The following is a 27,751-nucleotide window of genomic DNA, read 5'->3' as shown; positions in this document are numbered from 1 at the left end:
CTGAACAACCGAACGTGTCTCACTCGCGCGTCGTTAAACCGCGAATACCGCCGTGCGCTAGAATGATCTTGCACGTTGTCAATGGTAAAAGCATCGCGTTCGGTAAATTGAAAGTGTGTTTTCAATCGTATCGTAGCAGAAATCGTTTATCCTGAGATATATATCGAATTCGTAAGCCGCGGGACTCGATTGTAAAGCCGAGCGAATCACTCGGCTCTCGTAGTCAAACGGGAAAATTTAACAAAACAGTTTCATCGTATCCGTGGTAAAATTCACACCGCTGATATTTAGCCGGGTTGAGAAGTTTTCTCTTTTCAATTTTCCGATCCGTCTCTCGTCACCGCCAAAGTTAGAATATATAAAACAAAAAAAAAAAAAAAAAAAAGAAATAGCTAAAGAAGCCGGAAGAAATCCGCAAGTTTTGTGCACGGATCGATTGTTGGTTCTGTTTTTTTGGATTATCCATAACAAGGTTCGTACAATATTTAACCCAACGCAACCTCTCTCTCTCTCCCCATCTCTCTCTCGCTCTCTCTCTCTCTGTCTCTCTCTCTCATCGATCTCTTTCCTTCTCCGTCCCCGTTTCTTCCCGCCCTTCGTTCGTCTATCCATATACATACACGCGTAAAACGTGAATGAGTAGCGACGAGTCTACGAGGCTTTTTTCCTATTCTCAAATCGATTAACCGGGCGATTCGTCCCAGGAGTAGGCGGTGGTTGCATACCGGAGATTAATAAGAAATATCACCCGTTCATGTACGCGATTGTAAATATTCGACGATCGGCAGCGAGATTAATCGCCAGGCGGCGACTTCGACTCGCGTATTCGGTCAAAGTCGATCGCCGCTCGCGCCAATTTATACTTTGAAAAACGTCGCGTGCGATGTCGGAGCCTCTCGAACCCCCCCCCCCCCCCCCCCCCCTCATCGTCATTCGTCGCGGCCGCGGTTCGGTTCTCGAAAACTGCGCGAGTAGATTCTTCCGCGAATTGAAAGCGACCGCCGACGATGCGATTCGCAATTTATTCATAAACCAACGATCGTCGGCGGTTCAACAGAATCCCGAATCGCTCGGGCAACCGGCATCCGGTATTCACGAAGCTGAAGTTCGGTTACGTTATCGTAACGAGACGTTCGAGATAAAAATCACTTATTTTCTTATTTTTACAATGATTTTTTTTGAGTAACCAGGATTGCAATATATAAGTATGTTTTGTTTCGTTACGGTTTAATCAATTTGAAACAGTTCCAAAATTGAAAAGTAACAGTTTTTTACGATAATGTTACCAACTTCAACGTGATTATATCCCCGCTGATCGGATCGTCGATTCGCCGCGATACGAATTCTATTCCTGCAGTGCAACAATTTACGACATAGTTGCGATTAGTTATGATAATTGTCAGAAAAATTAACTCGATTGTTTCTTTTTTCCATCCCCCGTACTGTTGTTGTTTGTTGTTTGTTGTTGTTGTTGTTGTTGTTGTTGTTTTTTTTCCGCCAATTTTCGCCATCTTTCTTTTCAAACTTTTTCAGAACTCGTACGAGTATATCTAATCAATTTGCAAGCTCACCTCTTTCCGAGGAAACAATACAGTTTGGAAAACTAACTTTTCTTTTTATGTATCTCTTTATTTCGATCTTGTGCCGAATACGTGCATCATTTCTGATATAATTTTTGTCTTGCTAACGATTATTACCGAACTGGGATTATTTAATACCAATTCCGAAAAAATACACAGAGAAGATTTTCGTTGATGTTGGTCTGATAAGAGTGACGGTAAAATTAGTACTCTATCACCGATTATTAAAATATTTTGATAGAAATTGGAGAACAAGAACCGAAAATGCACGCCGGTGCTACACGCGTCTAAAAATAATTTATCAAACATAACCAAACTCGTTTTCTATAATATCTTGTATTTAAATATATTCGGGCACGTTTTTATCATCATTGTTGTTGCTATTTTTTTCTATTCCCAACCCATCACGGAACGTCGTGCCGCGGCTTTAAAGACCTCCGACACATGTTGCCCCGATAAATAAAATTTTGACATTGAAACTCGGCGACTTCAGGCCGACCCGTATACGCTCACCATTGCCGATTGTGTGGCCGACTTAACCTTTTTTTATGCACTTCATTGTTTGCGCCGTAGAGGTTTCTTTCCGACCGATTCTTTATTTTCATCCTTGGTTTACTTATCGACGCGATGTACCGTCGTAATTTTTTTTTCTACTTCATCCCACTCGTGGCATTCTTCTTTTCTTGTTGTTTATGTTAACGATAGGAAGGTTGAAACAACCGGCGACGAACGATCAGTGAAATTGGTTGAATTAAAAATACGGAAATACGGATAATTTTCGAGCTCGGGAATCGAAGCGTGGCAGTTAAAATTAGAATATTACATAAAGAGTAAAGTTGAGAGAGAAAATATGACATAACGTATGACAGCGACAATAAAACATAGAAAATATACAGCTGGAAAAATAAAAGAGATAAACAAGCATCGTTTTACGATATACTAGTCAATTATACCCTTGAACGTTAATTTTTCCGTAAAAATTTGTAACGCGTATTACGCTGTAGATGCAACCCAAAGATTGTCCAAGTTATTTAAAGTATATTTATTTCTACGAATGCAGAATTAAATATCAAGCCATTGAAGTTTAGAAGAATATACGGGGATCTTTATTTCTCTTCTGCATTTTCTTATTGTTAGCTTTTCGTCGAAAGTCTACGAAGGATGTAATAATTCATTCTTTTCATCCTCTAAACGGTAAAAAATGCAGTCGTACAATGGGCGACCGTCTTTGAAAACTTTGAAACTTACAATGCCTGTTGAAGAGCTCCGAGCTCGAATAGTCACGTGTGTAAACATTGTTTTTTTCCGCGCGAAGGCGCATCTTCGCCAAGGAGCTTATATTTCTCGTTCAAATTTATCGAGGTCAGTGTGTAGACACGCAGTGTAGACTCTTTGGACACATGCACGTGTCTGCATGCCGCCGCAGGATAATAAAAGCAACGTCTTTTAACACCGTGTCGGTTTTTGTTACACGTATACGAGGTATTCCGTGCCAACTGAGAGGACATTTTCCCTGACCCCCGCCAATTTGCTTCATTATTTTTTATATGATTCTAAAACCTAAAAAAAGCCGTCACCATTTTTTACAGATTTTTCGTCCCAACCGTTCTTTTTTAAAAAATGTTACAAACGTAACATATGTTTTGTATACGTACAAAATAAGAAAGATTATTCCTCTAAAAAAATGTTTAAAAAATACAGAAAATCAATTCTCCACTCTGAACTATGGCTCAAAATGTTTGTTTTGGGACCTAGAAATTATGTTGGTTTTTGTAAAAAAGATAAAAAATGGCGTTTTGTTTTAAGGACCATAAAAGGGTTTGTAACATTTTTTCAAAAAGAACGGTTGGGACGAAAAATCTGAAAAAAATGGTGAGGGCTTTTTTTAGGTTGTAGAATCATATAAAAAATAATGAAGCAAATTGGCGGGGGTCAGGGAAAATGTCCTCTCAGTTGGCACGGAATACCTCATATGTTGCATACACCCGTAGGTGTATGCCCTTCCTTTCTTAGTTGATACGCGCAATGCACTCGGTGGAGAAAACTCCACATCCGCATCCTTCTTTGACTTCACTGCACTTGTACATATATATGTGTATATATATATATATTTACTTATTAACCAAAGTCCGGAAACCGCAAAAGACCGTAACGGATTATTAATATTCCGAGAGGTTGACGGAGTAATAACAGACTAGGAATAAGGAATTATCTGTTATACGCGATCGGTGTATGTAAAGCTCATAATTTTCAAGGATTTTTCTTGTTATTTAAGTTTTTTAAGGTGCCCGAGGTTTTCTTCCGAAAAACCAGAGGAATGAATTTTTCAAATGGTTTTCAACATTTTTCTTTTGTCAGCCTTCGAAGTAAAACGTTTTCATTGATTACAAGCAATGTTGTTTGATGAAGCTCAAATACTTCAATTTGCTCCGGCCGCCTTTACGCAGAATAACTTACGTCTCGGTTTTTCGTGTTTTTTTAATTCGAATACGATTTTTTGAAAGTTCATACTACATTTATTTACACCTTCACAGATTACAGATGGTTTCGCACGGCGTACATTTTTCATTCCACTTTGCGTATTTTAAATATTGCGATATTGATATCATAACTTTGCAAAAACGTGATGTCGATGGGTCAAGTTTTTCTCCCCTCTTCTTAATTTACATAAATTATATACTTTCTGAAACAAGCTCTCGCGTCTGTCAGAGTAATTGTTCCAAGGCTCTCCGAAGCCCATCGTTAGTTGAAACATCCGTATAATCGATGTTTCATTTTCCGTAATAACGCAACGGAAAACAAGAACGTGGATAATAAAGCTGAAGCTGGCAGCCAAGGAAAACTTTTTGGGAAATAGGAAAATGCAGTTCAGTTTTATCCTCACAATTCTGGAAAAGTAAGGGTGTGCGGATATTGAAATTCTTCGGGTCGGGTCGGGTTGGGTAAAATGGATTACTTTCGGATTACCAAAAATTTCGGGTACCCGAAAATCCCAAGTTGCTGAAAATTTTGGTCACGGCTGTTTTCGCTTCCTCCAAAAATACCGGGATTTCTAAAGCGAACACAGACTATCGAAAATTTCAGGCTTATGTCATTTCCGAAATTCCTGACAATCTGAAGGACCGTTTCGCAGTCGTCTGGAATCGTGAGTTCCATAGGTTTTATTCTCAAAAAATCAGACTAGCGGCTCACCGAAAAATAAACTCTCGAATTCTTTCGTATCTGCTTCATTAGCACGTCGTGGTGAAGTAATTTTATTATCGACCAGTAGGGGTGTTCGAGTACTGAAATTCTTTGGGCCGGGTCGGGTAAAATGTGTTACTTTCGGTTCAGGTACCCGAAAATTTCAGATACTCGGAAGATTTCGGGTTACCCAAAGATTTGGGGATTGCCAGAAACCCTTTCCGAACCCGAGTTCGATTATCCGGAATTTTGGGAACCCGATGGAAAAGTATCGGCGACTTAAGGTATTTCGAAGAATGTTGATTTTCGGACTTAACGGTCTTACTCGAGTGAACATTGGAACGTTTGCCTGCCAATTCGGCCGGCTAGCTTCAGCCTGGTATGCGTATAAGAAGAAAAAACGTACGAATTAAGAATAAAATCCACGATTTTATCGACCATCTCGAATATCCTGATTAATTCCGAAGATAATTCGATGCTAATGTCCTTGTTTAACCTCGAGCGACGATTTCCGCTCACCCAACGAAATTTCACGAATCGCGACAAGCGCGAAAGGTTGAAAGAAACGCGTCGCAATCGGTTGAAACAAAAACGTGACAAGGTGGAAAAGCGAGAAAGAGTAAACAGCAGAAGTAACTAACGTTGATGAAATTTTCCAGCAGCTCTGGAGAACGAAAACCCGAGAAACATGCCGGTGCCGACTTGGGATTGTGCGGAATTGGGCCTCCTCGAGGAACCGTTAGAGACGACGACCGTCGTCTCCGAGGACATATGGAAGAAGTTCGATCTGGACTTTCCGCAGCCGTTTACAACCGAGCAGTACTACGGGACGACAGAGGGTGCGATGCTGCCCGAGCCCTACGAGAAGACTTCGATGTCGCGGCTCGAGGCGCGCGAGATTCGGCACCACGACTGCATGTGGGCCGGACTTTGCATCAGCAAGGAGCACAACAGGACCCACCCGGCGAAGAAAGACGTACAGATGAGCAGCAAGAAGGTTCCGGCGGGCAGAAGTCTCCTGATAAACCGGAAGCCGCCGGCTTGCACCGCGGTTAAGAACCTCGAGAGCGACGGGGACTCGACAAGGCCCGAAACGCCGCAGAGCTGCGAGTCCGAGAGCGAGGAGGAGGACGAGGAGCAGGAGGAGGAGCAGGAACCACCCCAGTTCAGGCACGACTCGATAAGCATAAACGAGAAGTTGACGGAGTATTTGGGCGACGCCGCAGCCGCTCCGGTCAGCGAAGTCACCGGTCAACTCGTCAGGCGGATCGCGATACCGGGAAAAAAGTGCGACCGGAGGGTCAGAGAGACTGGTCGAAGGACCGAAGTTCACCAGGAGCCGAAGAAAACAGCCAGCAACACACCGCCCGGTGTAGGACACAATGCCGAGGGCCTCGCTCACAGAGAGTCTCTCGTTTCCCTCGGAGATCACTGCTATTACCTCAGTCAGACTTCCAGCAGTAAAAAGCTCGAACACCTAGGAGTACAGACACCTTCCGATTCAGGTAAGCGACGCTCTCTTTCTCTCAATATTTTTTTGAAAATGAAAAATCGGCCGGACGACGTACCGCTTTAGCCACATGGATTTGGTCTTTAAGGGTATGTAGCACTCCTACCTTTACCGACCGAACAAACTCACTCTTTTTTCCTTCCTATATTGAGTAAACGAACGAATCACGTTTTTTAAATTCACGAATATTACCCCCAACGGAAAAAAAACACCGAATTTTTTTCATCATTTTCGGGACATGAGCTTTTTTTAATGATAATTTAATACGAGAAGGAAAAGGTAGAAGTAACGCATACCCTTAAATCGTTCAAAGTATCCTTGAATTTCGATTGATCGTGGAATCCGTAATGAAAATCACGTGTACAGTATGAAAGATGAATAAGATTCGCTCGCAACGTCTGGAAAAGTGAAGAACTGTAGAATCAAATAAATAGATACCAATTAATCCGGTACATAATTATACATAGATTGGCAATTTCGAGGTGGACATTGCATAAATTTGTGCAGTCTGTCCAACGTTGTGCGTTGGAAAAAAATGTCTTGAAAAAAAAAAGAAACCTTCAAATTATTTTTACCAAGTGTCATTTTACGCAAACTAACGAATTTACGATAACAAAAGATTAAGAAAATGGCGATTATTCTGTGCCAAGTTTACTCATAGATCCTTTCCTTATCCGTATCGTCGGACTTGCTCCCAACTCAAAAACGAAAACGAGTGAAAAAAATTTGTCCACGAACGTCGAAAAATTGAATTAGGAAGGGAGAGCGCGACAATCGCGAAGCTTTTCCGCGACGGTAAAAAACTCTCCGATCGACGAAAGTTGCGAACGTCATTTCGAAACCGTTTATCGGACCAATGAAAATGACGTTGAATGTCAAAAAAGAAAAGAAAGTTGTGTAATACGTACGATAAACGGAAAGTAGCGTACAGAGATAATATTTTACTTCCTCGTTTTGTTATTACTCGATACATGTGTACAAGAGATACACACCCGGCGTCTGTAAAAACAACTAGCGCGTGTATTATCGCGCGTCATTCGGATAATCGAATCTCTTGTTTACACAGTTTTACTCTCCGTCGCTACGCCGGCTTTGGGCCGGGTAAAAAGTCCCGCGAATTTCGCTCGCCCGAATTATATTCGGAACGGAAATACGTACTTTGACCCGGTCAATCCTGCGGGCGCCGGCTTCGGTGCGGATGTACGCGTGTTTTTTTTACTACGTCTATATTCTATCAGCGCAGGTAGTAGATTAGGTACCGGTTGTCCGTTCGCCGGATAGTCCGCGATGACCCCTAGACGAGGAGGCAATTACAGTGCTGCGTTCATCGCCCGAACGACGCGACGAGACAAAGTCTGAATGTCAAGTGCGGTCGATCCTCTCGGCGAGATCTCTCCGAGCCGCCCGCAGGATCTCCCCCTCCTTAAATATCGGAGGAGTGGTTCGTTGTCTCTTGGTGAACATGTGCGAAAGCCTGCCAGATAGCGTCGCGCGATATTTGCCGAAATATCGATAAGTATCGCGCTCTTCGATATCGATATTATCGATGTATCGCTGATCCGAACATCGATAAATACTGTAACTTGGAAAATGAACCTTGAGTTATTTATTTGGACTTGCTTTAATGTTAGAATTACTTATTCTCTGCAACGTTCTACCATAAAGCAAATTTATTACAATTATCCAAGTAGAATATAACAACAACTCGATAATTAAATTTATCTTACAACGATACGCTTGGGGTATTATGGCAGTTGGGATTTCGATACGCTCTCATCGATATTGCAGTAAAATTATCGATACTACTGATTATCGACTACCAAAATATCGATTAGTTTACCACCAGCGCATCAAGTCACGACACCGTTCGCGAATATTTTCAAATATTTCTCGTGAAAAAACTATCAGACATAGTCTGATGGCGTGCTTTCGCGTTTTGTTTTGTTTTCTTTTTTCTATGTAGAGCTCGTCGAGACATTGAAAACTCTGTGTGTTATCCGCTTCCGAATTCGCTTGCAAATATCGTTTTATAGACTTCTAAAATGATTGATCCGATTGTAACTAAATATAGCCTAAGACTTGGCGAGACTCTGTAGCTATCCACAGGGAAAAAAAGGAATCGAAGTGGGTTCGGTAGTTTTAGAGGTATAAGCAAACTTACGGAGAGACGCTGAGCTTCATGTATGTTGAGAAAGAGAGAAGAGAAGACAAGATGTTCTAACCACGAGGACATTAATGTTGGTAAACCGATATGCTTGAAGTCGGGAGGATTTGTTTTAAATAAGCCGAGAGTCTCTTTCACTGAACCATTTTTTGGAAACATGTAACCTCGTTACAGACAGTTGAAAATTGTCTTCGTCTCGGTCTTCGCACGGCTTTTGGTCCGTGCATAAAAAAACCTTCATCTCTGCTCGCAGCTCGGTTTGTAAAGTCGAGAACCTTAGATTGCAGATAAACTTTACTTAACCGTAATAAAACAAATCAGTGCTCATACGTGGTGAACTCAATTTGAAATTTCAAGTTTCTCCGAAGGTGAAAAATAATGTATTAATTTTTTTTACGTTTTTCCTTTCGTGCAGTTCGATGTGTCAAAAATTTCTCGTTTCAAGTACCAACTCTTAACTATACCGCCATTTTGCAATCGATACTCCGCAGATTAGATAGATTTCCCTTCTTCTTCGTTTTATTTATATTTTGGCTCGCTGCGAAATTCCACGCTTTGGTTGGCGTAACGCAATATCGTACCGATCACGCGGTAAAATGTAGCACGATTTGTCATACCGATATCCAAGTCGAATAAAAGTTGGAAAGAAAGGAGCTCTAATTGGGAAACACACGTCGCGGCCACAATACATACACACGCTTATAAATACGCCAGCAGGTAATTTTCTTAATTCCTCTCTCCCTCTTCTTATTCCTATTCCTATTCTTATTCTTATTCTTATTCTTACTCTTATTCATCCTCCTCCTCGTCTTGGTATCTTCTTCCTTTTTCTTTCCTCGTACGCGCAGCCGTGCGTAAGTAAGTCCATTGAACACGACGCTCCGCGAGAATAAAGCCGCCCACCCACGCTCAGGACATATCCGCGCCTATATCTCGATTTGCGAATGAATGATCGAGGTCAGGGAAGGGGGTCCGATGACGTCACCCCTTCATCCTCCTCCTCCTCCTCCTTCCGCCCCTCCGACCATTCGTCCCCGCCAAATTCCAACCAGCATGGCCAGTTGACGGCCGTGGGAGGCTCGTCTCTCTCTTTCGTCTCTCTCGCTCTCTCGCTCTCTCTCTCTCGTCTCTCTCTCTCTTTCGCGCTCAGTCTCGGTTTAAATGATAATCGCGTGGAATGCGGCGGGGCGACGTAACTCTTTCGCATGAAACTCCGACACGCGTCTACACAGGGTGGTTAAAAATACCCTGACGGTATCGGGGATGCAGTTTTTCTTCTTCGGAACACACCGATCATTTCGATTATTCGTTACATTCTTGTTGTATTCGAATTTGTTTTCCCTTCTTGACTCCGTTGTCTATTTTTGCATTCCTCTGTTGGGTCGGATTGTCAAGAACAAATAAACGACGAAAAGTTTTTCAATAAAAGAAATCTGTAGTTATTCATTTTTTATTTTTTTTCATTTTTTTTTTTCACTTTAACGTAACAAGATAGTATTTCAACTGAAATTGGACTGGAATTCTAAAGTATCTCATACCTGTAACGTCCGTTCTGCTCTGTCGTCTTGTTTACTTTGAAATTGATATTTACTCAACAGTTTTTCTTTCACAATTAATTTCGTAATCGCAAATGCTTAGCGAACCGAACGAAATACTCGATACAAATTCACACCGGTAAAATCTCTTGAAACTTGAAAATCAACCGCGCATGCGCGAGATTTATCGGCTGTTCGCGCAGGCTGGCCAATCCCGAGTTTTCAGCCGTCAAACCGTTTCCGGCGGCGATTTAGTTGACACGAATTTTCTAGGTTAGAATCTCAAATGATTGAGGCAGTGACTCGGAGAAAGTTTGGGGAAGCATTTGTTACCGAGTCGGAAAGTCGATTCTTCGAAGAACGGTCGGAATTTAATGCCGGTGCTCTTGAAAAATTCAAACGTACACATTTTGCGTAGGTTGGCACGCCTGCGTCTTGAGATTGAATTTTTTAGCGCATGCGCGGTTGATTTTCAAGTGTCAACGGATTGTCCCGGTATACATATTTACGAATGAAATGTATTCCACTTTTTATCGTACCATATTTTTCCCATATCGAATCTATCTTGAATAGAAACGTCCGAAAAAAGGCGCGTTGAAAAAACTTGGGTGAAAAAATTGTCCCATCCTCTCCACGTCTCTACCTCTACACGTGTGCACGTATGCGTAATACGTGAATCGTCAGTCGTCGAGCGTATGCGTAAGATCTGTGGGAAACCTCCAGCTTCTGCATGTATGTACGTATTGCATACGGGTACCGCTGCCGGGCTTCTTTTTCCGAGAATTGTGGTAAATTAGGAAGATTTATGTGCTTTAGTTGCACAGACGAAAGCGACAGAGCAGCGGGTGTCCCGATAGTCACTTTGGAGAAACTGATGCGTGTGACGACCACGTCGCCCGTATTTTTCGCCCTCTTGATTATCCTGCTTTAGTTTTCTTTCTTGAAAAAAAAAAAAAAAACGGAATGGAAAAAACGAGACCGAGTAATCTCTTTTTCCGTTTAAAATCGACCAGTATGTTTTATGTAATTTAGCGAACAACAGAGGAATATAAATTTTCGAAGAATATGCGTACGTATTCTTACTCGGTGAACAATTGACCGTAACATTGTTTTTTTATTTTTTTTTTTCTTTTATTTCAACCAAGAATTCTCAATATTATTTTAACAACACGGATCGGTACTGTGAAATTTCAAATCGTGCCCGGAAACTTTCCAATTTATTGTGAAAATTATAAGCAGTGGAAGTAAGGTTTTTTACATTATTTCATCGAATTTTTTTTATTTTCATACAGATTTATCGCGTGTTTCAGTTCAGAATTTGTTACTAATTTAGTACGAAAATTTATCGCCTCAAATGTAATCGGTGATTTTCTTCATTGCCTCTCCGGTTCTAAAACACTGTAATGATTTTTTCAGAAATTTGCAAACGGTTTCTGATTTTGAAAAAACAGAGAACCACCAAGTAACGGTCGCCTTTCGAGATCCGAATCACCGTTTAATCAGGATGTCCGACTTCAACAGTATAGAAAAAAAGTTACTTCCACTTTGAAGTTTCCAAATCGTAAATCAAGTAATTCCATTTATTTATTAATTTTTTTATTCTTTCCTTTTTTTTTTTGTAAACAATTGCGAACATCTTTGAGAAAGGTTTGAAAATTCACAAGCTTCAAAGACGTAACTTTTCCGTCAGATTCTTGGGAATTCTACCGTCATGGGAAAAAGTTCCCACCGAAAACGTGAAAATTAGAAATTATTGTTCCATCATATTGAATCCGCCATCTTGAATTTTCGAAATCGGAATCTCAGATTCGCAATCAGCGATCCCAAAATCGCAGAACACAATCTAGTTACAACTGTCGACTCACGCGCTACAAATGTTACTCCAATAAATATTCATTTCAAGGCAAACATTAAGGGAGCTTTCCAGTGTGAAATTTTCAAAAAATCGATTTTTTTTTTTTTTTGCTTTATCGAATAGTATACACTCTTCCGAATATTCCCTGAAATTTTCATGCCGAAATTCAGATTATTTCGGTTACTGTACAGCATTTTTTGGAAGAAGGCAACGCAGCGCTACAGCTGCCGCGTCGGCCGTCTGCCCGTGCGACTGTTATTTCTATTGTCTCGTTCCTACCTGCACGTACATGAACTTGGCTCGCCAATTGTCGAAAATGTGAATTCGGACTATTGCATAATTTGCCGTTAATTAGCCGTAAATTAGTCGCGCGACTTATTTTTTTGTCGCACTCAATTTTCAAAAAAAAAGCGGATGGCGTGCTAAATTCTTGAAAATCAATCAATCACTGTGTGTGGCAACCAGCCCCAAAGCACGTATTCTGCGGCAAGCAGATAGTAGAAATCGCTACGCAGTGTGCTGTGTGCACCTTCAATGAAGGTTACGACCCAATTTTAAAAATTTTGGAGACGATGGGATGCACGATAGGGCCGAGCGCCGCAGATTTCGCCGCTAAATACAAGAATGCGCGCATCACCCAAGCAAACCGCCGGGCGTCCCTGGATAGCAAAGAGGCGAGGACAGCTCGTCGGATTGAACAATCCATTGAGCACGATCTTTTCGAAGAAGCAGAAGGGATATTGTATGGACCTGGCATCGCTGATTGACCGTAAGTAAACGATTTACCTAAAATTTCCTCACTTGAAACTTTGAACGCGTTTTTCTCGAAACAGCATTTTTCAAAACGGTGGCCAACTTGGAGGGCAGAGTTTTAAAGCTATCAAGTTGAATTTTTTACACAATATTCTTAACGTCATTGTTTATCGTGCTATGGAAGCTTTTTTTTTTTTTTTGACATCTTCCTATTTTTTTGTAAAAAAAACTGCCAAAAAAAAATGCTAAAATCGATACTTTTTGTTCAAACCGGCGCCATTTTTGCAAAAAAAAAAAAAAAGAAAAAAGCTTCCATAGCACGAAAGCCAATTATATACCGATCAATAATCTTTTTGTGTTTTTTGTCTCAGATCAAAATTGTGACCCCCAATGTGGCCACCACATCCAAGTGCATTTTCTGCAACAATTGTTTCATCATTTTTATAGATACTAATTAATAAATAAATCGATCTTTAAAAAATTGTTTTGTATTCTTCAATACCCAATTAATATACAAAAAAAAAACCAGACCGATTAGATTATTTTTTCTTTAAAAAAAAAAATCGCGAAAAACAGCGATTTTTCGGGCTGTCACACTGGAAAGCCCCCTTAAGAGTAAATGATTGAACTTTGATAATAATCAGAGACGCGTGTACGGCAACGTCGAAATTCACCAAGTCAACCCCTGAATCGTTCGCCGGTCCGGAAGTTTGATCGAGACCCGATCGAACGACGACGTGACATTTTAAAAGCTCATTATCGGAGGTCCGCGTTCGTTGTTCGTTTTCGCGTTCGTTCGAAATGTCGTATTCATTTTGTTACACGTACCGTTACCGGGTGCTCGGTTATAACGTTTGTATCCTCCTCTGCCACTTTTCATACATTCTGTGATCGTCCAACGATCTAACGCGACTATGTACCTGCAATACACTCCCCTCGCGGCCAAAGTACCAAGAGCAGTTCTTCCTTCGCCCCGCTCGAATCGTACGTCTCTAGTTTCTCCTCTTCCAGATCTGCACACACACACATACACACACACTCGCAATCAACGAACGAGGATGTGTATCTCGATCCCCTGCAGCGGTACATACTATCCGCATTTAAATTCACCGGAGAGGAGAGTTCGTTGACTCTCTTTACTTCGATTCTCTCGCTCTTCGCCGCCGCGTTCTTCCTCCTCCTCCTTCTCTTGCTGCTGCTACTTTTACTTCCCTTCCCTCCCCTTCACCCCCCTCTCCAACCATTGCTGAAGTTTGCAAGATATTCGCGAAATCGTTCGTCACGACACGCCCGTCTTGAAATACGAAAATTCATCGTTACTCATATTAATATTAATGTTAATATTCGTACGTATGTGTATATTAACATCAATATCAATCATGCGATCTACGAGCAGGCGTTGTACAAGTTCGATGCCCTGATTACCAATTTTTTTTTCATTCATTTTTTTTTTCTCAACTCCAGACTCTGTCTCAGATTTTTCTGTACAAGTGGTTTTTTTTTTATTCTCAGATTATTAATAATTGCACGTCCGAATGCCGATGATACATACTTCGAGCTTACGTCTGCTGATTTCATCTACAGTCGGATTTTTTCTTTCTTTTTTTTTCTTTCGGTCCGTTTCGTAGCATTTATCATTTTTCTTACCGTTGAGAATGGTATTTTGAATTTTTTTTCTTAGTTTTTTTTTTATATTATCGTTTCTTTCCAACTACAAGACTTGTCTTTTTCTTTTGCTTCTTCTTTCTTCTTTTTTTTTTTTTTTACCCTCTCTAAGACGTGGGTACATCGGGTACATATCCAGTCGTTGTGTGTTTGCACTGTTATAAAATCTGATAATTGCTCCTTTACGTAAGTGTAGAGATACAGCTATCGGAACTATTTTTTAACGCCGATTTCGATGTTGTTTTATCTGCGTTCGATTTGAAATAGCGATGTAGGATTTAAAAACTTTGAGAGATCGATATTTTTTTTATTGCTTTTGATCGTTTTTTTTTTTGGGGGGGGGGATTGATCGCATATCGCCATCGACACCATAATTCCTACCCCAACGACTTTCCTGTAAGGTATTGTAATATGTATATTTTAGTTCTTAATTTAGTCGAGTCGTAATCTTGCTCTTTGTACGCGGAGGACACCGAGAATGTCTAAAAGCCTTTTTATGTTTTCGTGTTTACTCTTTCAGCGTTAATGTGGAAGCTAACAAATGCCTATCCAGCAATCTGTGTGATCTCAAAAATGAGCAAATGATGTAATAAATCAATTTCGTTAAATTTTCCGTCGAGATTTGTGTATAAATTTTGAACCATTAAAATTTTTCAAACAATCCAGATATTCGAATGTTGTATAAAACGCAATTCCGTCGATCGAAACTTTTTTAATTACATGAAAAACCACTGTTATGTATATATTAACCCTTTTAGTCGCGCAATTCGGTTTTTCAGTTTACCTGAAAATGGAAAAAAAGAAAGATTTTCCATGGAATATAAAAAAAAATTACGAAAATTACGAAAAACGTGGTACGCGTAACCATTTTGCGCTATCGTCGATCCTTTTTTGATAATTGCGACGCAAAATCAGTTTGTTCGGTTTACTCTACTTTTTTTTTTTAGTTAAACAAGGCTTTAACGTCAATTTATTCTTGCACGAGCGTTAAATTTTCGCAACAGCGATCGTAATGAGAAAGAATAGCAACGGATACTAGACTTTCCGGTAACAGCTATAAAACTAATTTTCATTTTCCACCCAGAACTACATTTTTCGATTACGGTATAAAATGAAAACAGTCAAGAACCGAGCGGTAACCGAAACTAAAAATTTCTCTCGTTGTCAGTGTAAGATATTTACAGACTTTCCCCATAATTCTCTGCGATTGAAATTAGGTTTCGAAATGTCTGAAAATATTGAACTTCAGTATTTCACGTTGAAAATCGTAAAAAAATTCCAATCGTGATAGAAAAATGTTAGGATATTCCCGTCCCGCCTGATTCGTTGTCCTCACCAAGGCCGCCCGACACTCTCAACTCTCCTCCGCTTCTTTGCCATGCCTCTCGCTCTTTTTATTCCTCGGTTCGCTGACTACAAACGCGCACATTGTACCTGGCGAACGTTGATATCACGTCCGTGAATCAACGATGGTAGGCATGTACAAGGAAGACGCGACACGTCGTCACCGTCTCGTTCGGGCATTTAAAAGTCTGCGGCAGTCGGCTCGTCGTGGAAACCCAGTGTGTGGATATTATGCGTATACTATTAACCGCGGCGGTAGGAGGCTTGAATGGTTGTGCGTACACATCCGCTTAACCACGGGCTATAATTTTCGATTTTCAAGTACCCACATAGACGAGCACCTGTATTCGCACACGTCCCTGGGTGGATTTACCCGTCCCGTTTACCCGTCTGCCCACTTATAACTTTTCCTTTTTATTCTACCGCGTTTCATCGTCTACTCCTCGTCTCTCGTTCAATTCCTTCCTGCGTTACGGATAGGAAGCGAAGAAGATCGATCTGATAATGGGTTATTTCGGTTCATTTTACAAATTTATAACGAGAATCGATTGAAACATTTTTATAGCTTATTTTTCTTGTTCTCATTGGAATAATTTGGTTTGTAATTATTTATTTTTTTTTTCATTTTTCATTTCGTAAAGGTATCACGTTACACGTCGATTGTACGTTCGAATCCACAACGTTTACACAGTTTTTATCCGTGTAATCAAATTTTTCGCAGATGAGAAGAATACGAATTAATCAAAGATAATCGTGATCCAACTTATCGTTGGATTGGCAAATGAGATACATATATATATATATATAAAAAAGGACTTTGATAACGAAATATCGATCCTGTTGCCGCTGAAACTTATATACATATATGATTGAGCTTGCTAAGTGATGCGAGTAACAAGTATTTTCCTGTGCGTCACGTAAACGGCCACCGACCCCTCCCCCCCCCTGCCGTGTGTACGATACATCTTGTCGATGATGATATCTTACCGCAGGCCTGCGGTGTCGATGCTACTTTCATTTGCCACGGACCAATCAAAGGAAGTCTCCTTCAATACCGACATTCGCTCAATCGTAGAATGCAACAGTTATACATAGTATGTACATGCGAATGCGCGTTAATGTATTTTGCCGAGATTGTAATTATTACGAATGTTTCAACAAGTAAGTCGCTTGTAATTATTATTGAAACGTAACTTGAGGATGACTGGGATGAGGGGGATGTAACGAGTCGAAACAGGGACGGCGATGAGGACGTGTTCAAATTGACGTTTTTTTTTCTAGAATTTTATTAAATATTACGGCGATGTTCAAATTGACGTGGAGAGATAAATCGCGCGTACGTAACTTACGCTCGGTAATTTTTGTAACGAACGTTCGTTCCGTTTAACGATCGATCGTTTATTCGCTATCCGTCTGAGGTGATATTTTACCAAAAATTCTTTGAAATTAAGTGAAATGAAAAACCAAAAGGCTTCAAGACATTCTCGATTTCCACCGCGTACAAAAAGAGCAAGATCACGACTCTCGACTAAATTAACGAACTACCAATACACATGTCGCAATGCATTAAGGAAAACTAATCCGACGTCAGAATTTAAAACCTCAAGATGGCGGATCCAATATGGCGGAATGAAAATGTAAAAATTGATCCTGTTAGCTCATCTTCAATCCGCCATGTTGAATGTTGAAATTTTCCCAGATCCCATTTTTCAAATCAACGACCGTTGTACACCCAGTTTCAAGGATCTTCTTTCTCTGCAAGAGTCGAACGAGTACGCGCGATTAGTAAAAACCGTTAAACAGTGAAAAATTCCCGAGACACCGATAAATGAGGAACCTGGAATGAACGATATCGTCCACGTTTTCCGGCGAAAGGTTAATCGCGACAATCCGTAATCGATGTATCGTAATATCGTTATTATTATCCGAATCCCGTTCGGGGCGAGGTCGATTTCACAGTCAGGTTTTGCGACAGAGCCAAGGGTGAGGTCGAGGGTGGTGGGTGGCGGATGTTGGCGGCAGCGGACTCGGTCGATAAGATAGCGACGCGACTAGACGCCTACCCCAACACGAGGTTCACGTTACCGCGAAGGCCAGTGACCCAACAGCAAGGTCACGGCGTTACGCCTCCGTCGGTCACTGTTCAGCCTTTGTACACGTGCCGTTCTATCGGCGGCAGGAGGGGGAGGGGGGGGGGACGCCTAGTCGATTTACGCGTGTCTATATACACCGGCGGCGCACGCATATATGGGAAATTCCTGCACGGCGAATCGTCTGGCTGGCATGCGATATTCGGTTGGCTGTCGTTATATTTAAAAAAAAAAAATGAACGGTGGCCGCTTTGAATCGGAAATTTAATTAGGCGGATAGAATGATTGTTGGAGATCTTTTGTAAAAATCATTAATAATTAATAATAATTTTTTTTTTTTTTTTACTTTTTTTTACTTTTTTTTCTTTCCATTACGTGCGATGAAAATGGTTCGGGTAAATTTTGATAATACAAGGTAATAATGAGGTATTAATGTTTTGAGAAGAGGTTTTATATTTGATATGTTTAGAATGATTGAATTTTTTTTTTTTTTTGTTGTTGTTTGTCATTCGGTTGTAATGTTTTTGGGTTGATTTTGCTTTGAAAATTTGAAAAAGAAAAAAAAAAACAAAAAATTGATCATCCTGTACTGTTGCCAGTTTTTTAGCCTCATTGATAAAAGAAGGTTTCTCATTATTAACTACGTTTCGGTTGGTCGAAATAACGTCGTTTTATCGCCTGTGTCACCCGGTGATATACTAATACATAAGTGAATTAAGTCCAAGGCCGTGCGGTTTAGTATCACGGTGTGGATTCCGTTGACGGATAACCGCGATGAGTATTCAACGAATACTGTCAATTTTTCGTTCTTGAAAGATTTCGTACGAGTAAAAAAATAACAACATGCTGCTACCGAGACGTTGTAATAACGCAATTTCATTTTTCTAACGTCAATTATCCAAAATTTCATTGGGTTTGGAATTTTTTTTGCTTCGTTGAGATCGTGACGACTTGCTACAGGCTTTCGTGCAAGATGACGGTCAACGAGTGCAAGTTACGAAATAAATGGTATTACGTACACGAATATAAACACACATACACAGCGGTTATAGGCTCGGTTTTTTCTCATTTAGAATTTTTCTCACGTGTCGTCGATGTGTAATATGTAACGTCTGATAATTAAGGGATAGATTTTTATTTAAATTTTCATTTTTCATCGAATAATACGCGAAGTTTCACTGTTTTTCAAACGAGTCGCCGCACGATGTATAACGAGCAAAGCGTATTTGGCGAATTAGCAAATTGAATACATCAACGAAATTCAACGAACTTGGGGAAAAATATCAATATTTACCGTCTTTTCAACCGTCTCCTCGGTTATTTGCCGTTTCGCTAACTAAGGCTAGTTGCAAGAACAGAAAAATATTGTTCCCACCCTATTCTGCCAGTTAATTGAAGCTACGCGTGCAAAGAGCATATTATTCATTCATATAATAGTGTAAGTTTGTGAACAGAATTTCATGAATATCAAACGAAACAGTCGTAAAAGTAAACCTACAGTAGTTTTATCTCGAGTTGTTGTTCGTCAATGAATATCGCTTCGTTTTTCGCGTGGTTTGTAATACTTGGCATCGAAGTATCAAAAGTACTTAACTGAAGAAATCGACTGTTTGCGATGAGTAAAATTCTAGGGTAGCAGAAAATTTTATACACGCGCTGTGGACAAATTAAACTTTAAACGGTGGGGTAATAGTAAGAATAATACGTGACGTTTTAAAATATTTGGAAAACTCTGAGCGTGATAATATCAGCCTCGCTGAGAAAACGACGTCGACAACTCGGCTACTTTGTAGTTTTTTACAAACGAGAGTTTAGAGAAACCCGATTCTTTGCCGATATTGCTGTTTGATTGATCAAACTGTTGTCGAGATGGTCAAACATCTGGAAAACCTAGATTTGTCAGGGGATTTTTAATTTGGCTATGGAAAGAAAAACTGAGCACATCACTATTTTCAGCGACAGGAATTAGAGATGATTTTTTGAGGTACACTGAGAAAAATTTCATTTGTCGCGGCGACTAGAGAAACTGAGTAAAACAGGTATTGTTAAAAAATTTTTTTGAATCTCGTTGGGATTACAAATTTTCGCAACAGTTGCAAGAAAATATAGCAACAGTGATCGTAATGAAAAAAAATAGTAACGGATACCAGAGTTTCCAGCAACAGCTAAAATACTAATTTTCATTTTCTACCTAGAACCATATATTCCGATTGTGGTAAAAAATGAAAATATTTAAGAACCGAGCGGTAACCGGAACTAAAAATTTATCTCAGTGTAGCAAGTTTACTTTTATCGCCGAAAAAAACAAATTTGCCTGAACTGACTTTTTTTGTAATCTATATTTTTTTTTTCAATTCGAATCGAATTTGAACCGAATATAATTATAGTTGATGAACTGAATGATTTTGGTTTTGTTAACTTACTAGAACTGGGGGAATGTCTCGGAATTTTTTTTCCCAAAAAATTTGTGGCCACCCTGGTTTTGAATAGGGGTAAAAAAAAAAAAAAAAAAAAAAAATGGAAAAAATTAAAGTAATAATATTCAACGAAGATATTTTCTTTGAATAGCAAAGTGGAGTTTATTTTCAATGAAAAATGGAAAGGGATCGTTTCATTGAATGATAAAATCACTCATGAATAAGTTGGTATCGACTACGTCACAAAGCGAGCAAGCCGAACGCGTAACCGCGGCTGTTCGTACACGCCATGCAAATAACTGTGACTGGCCCTAACCAGCAGCGTCAAGGTTAAAAACGTGTGCTGAAAATTCGCGAGAACTTGGTCGAAACATCGCGCATATTATGTATATTTGATTTGCGACGCGGAGCGAAGATCCACGGAGTATTTCGATTTGTGGGGAATTTTTCTTTCAAGCCACGTTTATATATATACGCTTTTTCATACCTATAAGTGACGGAAATTATCAGGCTGCGAGGCTTGTAACGATTATTGCAACGACGCAGCTTTGGAAAAAGTCTTCATTTTGCAATTTTAGGATTACTTTCGATTCAGGGAACTGTTAATACGGAATGAAGAAATTCTGATTTTCTGAACTCAACATTAATTACATTATTCTTGCTAACTTCAGCCTCGTTAAAAATTATCCTTGTTTCGAAATCTGATTCAATCGGTTTCTGAAAATCTTATTCACAAGAGTTCGACCGGTTGTAAAAAAGAAAAACAAGCGAATGGATAAATACAAATAAACGTTTGAAAATTGAAACTGATATCGATGGAATTGTAATTTTATTAAATGAATCTCTCCTTGACACCAAAGAAAAATGACCAACCACTCAATTCGAAGTTTGTTCGGTTTATTCTACTTTTTTATTCAAATAAGGCTTCAACGTCAATTTCTTCTCGCACAAGCATTAAATTTTCGCAACAGTTGCAAGAAAATATAGCAACAGTGATCGTAATGAGAAAGAATAGTATCGGACACTGGAAAACTAATTTTCATTTTATACCTAGAACAATATATTTCGATTGTGGTAAAAAATGAAAATAGTCAAGGACTGAGCTAAATAAAAATTTCACTCAGTGTGGAATGTCCGAATGAATTCTTCCTTGGAAACTTCCCTGCACGTTGGTTATTGTTTCTCAAGTATGTGTCCGTGCCCCGAAGTTGTAGATTTCCATTACGAAAGTACGAACTCTGCGCATTATCCGTCTCTATCTTTTATCTATATGCTCATCCCCACGTGTGTAAAGTAGGGAGAGCGATAAGTCGAGTTATTTTCACCCGCGTTGTCACCTCGGCGTATAAGAGAGTTGCGTCCACTCTCTTGGTCGACAATCCGCATACCGACACATGTCTGTGAAATTGACGTATAGTCCAGTCGGGATAGACATAAAAATAGCCTTAAATGGAAATAATCAGAGGGAGCGTTTTTTTTTTTTTTTTTTTTTTAATTCGGCGGGGGGGGGGAGGGTGGTTGGAAATCTAAATCTCGATTTTTGGGAGCAATATATATATATAAATTCGAAAATATTGATCGTGGATTAGAAAAAGTGCGAGAACCGAAGTTGAAGGAAATAAAATTCCACCCATTACGATTTTTTTTTTGATAATCTTGATAGTATAACTCTGCGAATATCGATCCTAGCGTAAAAATGACAATGACCAAACTTGTGGGAAATTGAATTTCCAACAACTTTGGATTCGACCATTTTTGCTCTAAAGTTGTAAATTAACGAGTTATTTCGGAAAAACGAAAAAATTGAACTTTAAATCGAGATGACGGCGAACGCAATGGCGGGATTTTCCCGAAAATCGAGATTTAGACTTCCAATAACCCCCTAATTATTTCCATTTGAACGTCTATCTCTACTGGACTAGTACAAACGACATTCCTTTGGAACTACGTAGAGATAGTTGAGATCGTGTTTATTAAAGCAATTTAAATACCCTAATCGTTCCTCCTTTATTCGTCGTGTAATGTCGTGGGTGTTTAAATTACTCATCTCACATTGACTTATTGTTGTTGAATTGCGAGACATTAATTTACAATATGCAGTGTCTGCTCGGTGAATCACACGAGGCAAATTACCCCCATAGAATAATCCGTGCATTTTCTATTACATGGACACGTATATGCATGCGCATGTATAGGTGGTATAATTTGTGTACTCGAACGTGAAGATCGCTCGGTCACGGAGCGAACTTTGTCTTTCAATATTGACGATTCACTTAATTTCGAAAACTTGAACCCAGCGCTGCGAGACGATAATATACGAGTTCGTATGCAAATATCTCTCCGAATATGCATATCTTAGAAATATTTTTGAAAATATTGAACCGTCTCAAGGCGTTGAAGGTGATTTCACGGTTTCATTACAATGTAAGCCCCCCTGAATTTTTGAATGATTTTTTTTTTTATGTTACATGCAAATTTGCCTTTTATGTGCGATGAAAATTTAATTGAACAATAACGCCAAGATTTCTGACGGTATAAAAAAGCAGTAAAATATTGAAAATTTCGAATTTTTATACTCGATGTAATTGTTACTTTTGATGTTATAGAAAATGTACAAACTGACACGAACACGAGAAAAGCTTGAAGAGAAATAAACAGTCGATTTGAAATGTGTCGCAAAATGAATGTTGGAAACGTATTTCCACAAAATATGATCGAAACTTGATGATAATTTTTCGAAAAATTTAAATCTGCTTGAGAATTTCTTTTCGCTTTCCCTTGAAACTTGCCTTTAAACGAAACACCCAAATTTCTGTCGACCCGTAGACTGTTGAAAAAAATGAACTAAAAATAATGTCCCGGCAGGTTCACTTTGTATTTGTATCATTTGTTACATTTCCGTTAGTAAGTGTGAGAAAAATTTTTGTAATTTTAACATTCGAATTGTCATATCAACATATAATTCCTAATCGTTCCTTATTTGCTTGGTGATATATTACAAAATGGTCAAATCGAGTGGAAATTTGTTGCCGGACCTGCCGGAGAACATTTTACATGAAACGATGCAAAAATTTTCTAAAAACGCCGTAAGCGGGTAATAATTCTTTTCTACTATTGAATTTTCTTTCCAGAAGAAGAGATCGACGTAGTGACGTTTGACAAACCGTGCAGGCCTGCCTCGTTGCCAACAAATCCAAGCGCGGCGGATAAACAGCACCTCCAAAAAACTGTCACATCGGCTTTGAAGGATAAATCACCACCTCGGCCACGAGGTCGGCCACCTTCCAACCCTCCGCGAAAACGTTCGGCCCAAACGGAGTCAAGACCGGCAAAAAGACCGAGGCACAAATCGTATCAAAAGCGGGGAAAGCCCGGAAGTGGCAGCAGCAGCAGCAGCAGCAGCAGCGGAAGTTCGAAAAGCATGCAGGTCGACAGATTTGAAAACTGCGACAGGATCGGGGATACAATCGACGGTGCGAAAAACGTTGCCGAAGTTAACGAGCATCATCACATGCGATTTTCGGAACGAGTCGGTGGAGGATCAGGAAAATCACAGGCCTCGAGCAGCACGGTTTCCCGGAGCAGTTCCGACGACGAACCCGACACGGAGAAGCGAAGCCTTCACAACAACATGGAGCGCCAGAGGAGAATAGAACTGAGGAACGCCTTCGAGGATCTGAGAGTCCTGGTGCCGGAGGTACAGATGAAGGAGAAGGCGCCGAAGGTTGTGATCCTTCGCCAGGCCGCGGTGTACTGTAATAAGCTTACCGAGACGGACCGTACAAATACGGACGCTGTCTCGGACCTAAAAAGTCGGCAGGATCTCCTCAGGTCAAAGCTCAGTCAGCTGAGGAGAAACTTCGCGGCGTGTCGCTAGGCGGCGGAAAAGGTTTATTTCGAATATTACTTATCTTAACAAACACACGCACCGCATAGAGAGAGAGAGAGAGAGAGAGAGAGAGAGATGCACGCGTGTGATTTCGCTTCTTTTCTTTCACGGTATATTCATTTTCATTGTGAAAAAACCGTGCGAGCACGGATGGATGGGATTGATGTTGCGAACGTTCGTAGATTTTTCGAACACTCGTTTCATTGATTTATTTCTACTTTGTAGAATGCTACGATGTTTCAACCTCGAGGTTATAACGCCGCGAATGTTACTTTTTGTTTTTATTTGGTATTTTTAATTTTTCATTTTTATTTCGAGACGGATAAAAAATACACGGTAAAGGATAAAAAAAAAAAAAAAGCACAGTCTTTCTTACCGAGGAATTCGAGTTTATTGCCTAACCCGCGGCGATGTAGTTTCGGCAGCTGCGGGAATCGGTAGCGAACACTTCGAGTTTTAAAAATTTATACGTGTGTATATATGTATGTACATAGTCACGTACACACGTTAACAGGCACATAAGTATGTATATAGGACAGCGTCAATCGCGGTGAAATTTTTATATCTTGATGTTTTTTCTCTTTTCTAAGTTTATTTTTCCAAGTGACATGAAAAAAATTATTATCCCCCTCCCCAGCCCCCCCCCCTCCCCCCCGGTTAGGAAGTGAGGAAATAATTACCCTACGAATTGTTGAAACTGTACGATATATTTCATACTTCAAAGAGAAGGAAAGAAAAAGTTTTGCTGAAACAATTTTGTTGAGAATATGAAGGAAAAATTCTCAAATCGATGCTTAATCAAAATCCTCCGATTTATATTGTTTATTAAAAAGCGACATTCATGGTTCACGATCAACCAAAAGCAAAACTTGTGACGTAAGATTGATGATACAAACGGTAAAAATTCATCTTGAATCCAATATTTGTTCCTTTGCAGCATCGAAACCCTTGTGTGCAGAGATTTTCAACAGTTTGACTTGAATTATTTCGTGAAAGGAAGAAACAAATACAAAATCGAAACATGGCTAGAAATTCTCGAAATTTGAAACGAAACGTTGGAACGATTTACGATATTTTAATTTATTTCTTCCAAAGTTTCTACGAAAAACTTGTGAATTTTCGAAGGGTGAATAATCTGTTTTACGACCACCGCTAAATACATGTTCAGTACGTATATAACATTGAATTAAATATATTATAGACGTCGCATACGCGATTATTGACAACGTATATGTGAAAGGCAATATCTTTTTACCTAAATGTCCTCTCTTATAAATAAATGTATAAATATACTTATATATTGATATACGTGTGTTTGCGTGTGTATATATATATATATATATATAGGCAAACGTACGTTATATCAATATATAAAATATAAATATATAGACAAACATGTACGTCTTATACAATAGTTAGCGTTAAATAATGTAATTGATTACGGTCGATACGGATATTAGCTTTTTTACACAGACAAAAAAAGGAATACAAAAAACGCAAAAAAAAAAAACAAAAAAAAAAACAAACAAACAAAAAAATAAATAAATAATAACCGGCAACATTTATATTTTTCTATATCTATCCTACGCGCTCTGATTATATCTAGTACACGCTATTGTATACCTTTTAACGAGGAAATAACGGAGCATATTACAGATATATCATATATTTTGGAATTTTCTATTTGAAGGATATAGTTCTGCCGTAAATCATGTACCTATCGGTTGATCATTTTTACCACGCTTATCAAACTATACATATAATATGATATGTGCTTCGATAAAGCGTAAAAGAAAAAGAAAGAGAGAGAGAGACAGAGAGAGAGAGAGAGAGAGAGGGAGCAGCAATGAAATGAATTGAGACGGAATGAAACGAAATGAAAGAAAAAAAAAAACATTCAATATTTATGCAACTGAATTATGATATACGCTGTGCGCACTTGCTTGCTCGATTTCCCGTCGGTTTGTCGCCGGCATGCGCGCTGTGAGTATGTTATTATAAACCCGTCTATCACAATTGTTTCAAATAACGGAAAACACGAAACTAGCTCCAGGGGCATGAAAATCGCCTTTGTTTGTATACATTTGTAGTGGAAAAAAAAAACAAAAAAAAACAAAAAAAAAAAAAAACAAAAAAAAAACAAAAAGGAAAACTCATATACCTCTTCGCAGCACGTATGAAAAACACGTCCGCAAAAACTGTTCAAAGTCTGTTTGAAACTCGCTATAAATAAAAAAAAAGAAAACAAAAAACGCACAAAAAATCTGCAAATAAATTATAGTTGATTAATAAATAAGTTAATAAATAAATGAGTACGTAGTTGAATGTAGATAGTGAGATAAACTTATGATAAAGAGATGAATAGAAAAAACGGTATCAAGCGACGCGAAGAACGAAAGAAAGAAAAAAAGTGATGGAAAGTATTTTGAAAAAATACCAAAACCAAATGCCGGAACAATCTTGCGAAATTTGCGCAGAGGAAAGGGAATGATTGTTCTTTTTTTTTCAATTTCGACCGCTTACGTTGCCATCAAAGACAGGTAATTTATTTTCAAACTGTTTAGTACACTTGCTCGTTTATCCACGGGAGTAATAATCTTATTATGGTACGTCACATTGTATTACATTATATAAAATTTAAAAATACGTGTGTATAAATATTTACAAACATAATATTATCAATACTGATAACAACAACAACAACAACAACAACAACAACAACATATATTGCATAGTTAATTTCTCAAGTAGGGTACGTTTAAAAAAAACTTAGAATTTAATGATAATATGCCTACGTGTAAAGGTGTAATATTTAGTACGGTAGGCGTAGAGTTGAAATCGGGTTTAGTAATCAATTTTTGAAGTTTTCTGCATCGGACGCAGTAAGCGTAGTTTTAATTTTAATTATTTTGCAGCACTTATATTTCTCCCTATATATTATACCTATATAAACACTAATTGAATAATAACAATGGTAATAACGATAAAACATGTTGAAGCGATGAATGCTGGATAATTTTTTGCTCAGCGTAAGTTAATATTATACACGTTACAAGTTTTTTTTTTTTTTTTTCTCTCATTCGTCCGCGTAGATGATAAGAGAACAAAAATCGTAACCGACGAAGCGTTTAATATCTTCTAACGACGGATGTGAAATCAATCGAGGTGCCTCGATAATCAGCCACAATATTATCGGTACAAATTGGAAACGGGTTTAAGTTTTGTTACAATGTGAATCCCTAATGTTAAATTACTTTTTAAAAAATTCCTCATTTTCTCCGAGGTCCGAGACAGTAATAGCACGATGCGCATATTATCATTTCATTATTCCTCAATGGTTACGAAGTTGCCCTGCTTTTTGGATGATTTTCTGTTACGCTAATTTCCTTTTTTCTATTTCCCTCCGCTACCCAATTGCCTAAGGGGACGGTGGTGGTATGGCGGGTATGCGGTCGAAGATGAAACAGTTGAAAAAATTTTGGGCGTATACTCACGTAGACAGATATTGGCACGCTGTCGCGTTGAACGATTTACCGAGTTGTACCGCAACATTAAACTTCTTGGAATAACCTACAGTTATGGAGTAATACATAAATTGAGGAACGGGATGATAATAATAATATTAACAACGATAACGATAAGCGAAGATATGGTAATAATTATAAAACTATTCTTATCAAGTGTAACAATTACAAAAGTAATAATAATAACAATGATGATGATTATAGTAATAATATTAATATTAATAACATAAAGTTGCAAGCGA

At 39.0% G+C, this 27,751-nt stretch overlaps 1 protein-coding gene across 3 annotated transcripts; it reads left to right on the top strand.

Annotated features, from left to right (window-relative positions):
- Window positions 1–27,454, top strand: LOC124176583 (myc protein). Of its 3 annotated transcripts, none has more exons than XM_046558067.1 (3): window positions 1–472; window positions 5,426–6,268; window positions 23,231–27,454. In XM_046558067.1, exons 2-3 carry the CDS (start codon window positions 5,452–5,454, stop codon window positions 23,971–23,973), a joined length of 1,560 nt encoding a protein of 519 aa, XP_046414023.1. In that variant the 5' UTR covers window positions 1–472; window positions 5,426–5,451; the 3' UTR covers window positions 23,974–27,454. The 3 variants fall into 3 exon arrangements, with proteins under 3 accessions (XP_046414023.1, XP_046414021.1, XP_046414022.1); XM_046558065.1 differs by having other exon boundaries at window positions 23,228–27,454; XM_046558066.1 differs by having other exon boundaries at window positions 5,423–6,268; window positions 23,228–27,454.
- Window positions 27,455–27,751: the final 297 nt, after the last annotated feature.

This window comes from Neodiprion fabricii, chromosome 2, assembly GCF_021155785.1.
Source record: "Neodiprion fabricii isolate iyNeoFabr1 chromosome 2, iyNeoFabr1.1, whole genome shotgun sequence".
Taxonomy (NCBI): domain Eukaryota; kingdom Metazoa; phylum Arthropoda; class Insecta; order Hymenoptera; family Diprionidae; genus Neodiprion; species Neodiprion fabricii.
Note: the sequence above shows the minus strand (reverse complement) of the source record. Positions and strands in the feature narration are given on the sequence as shown.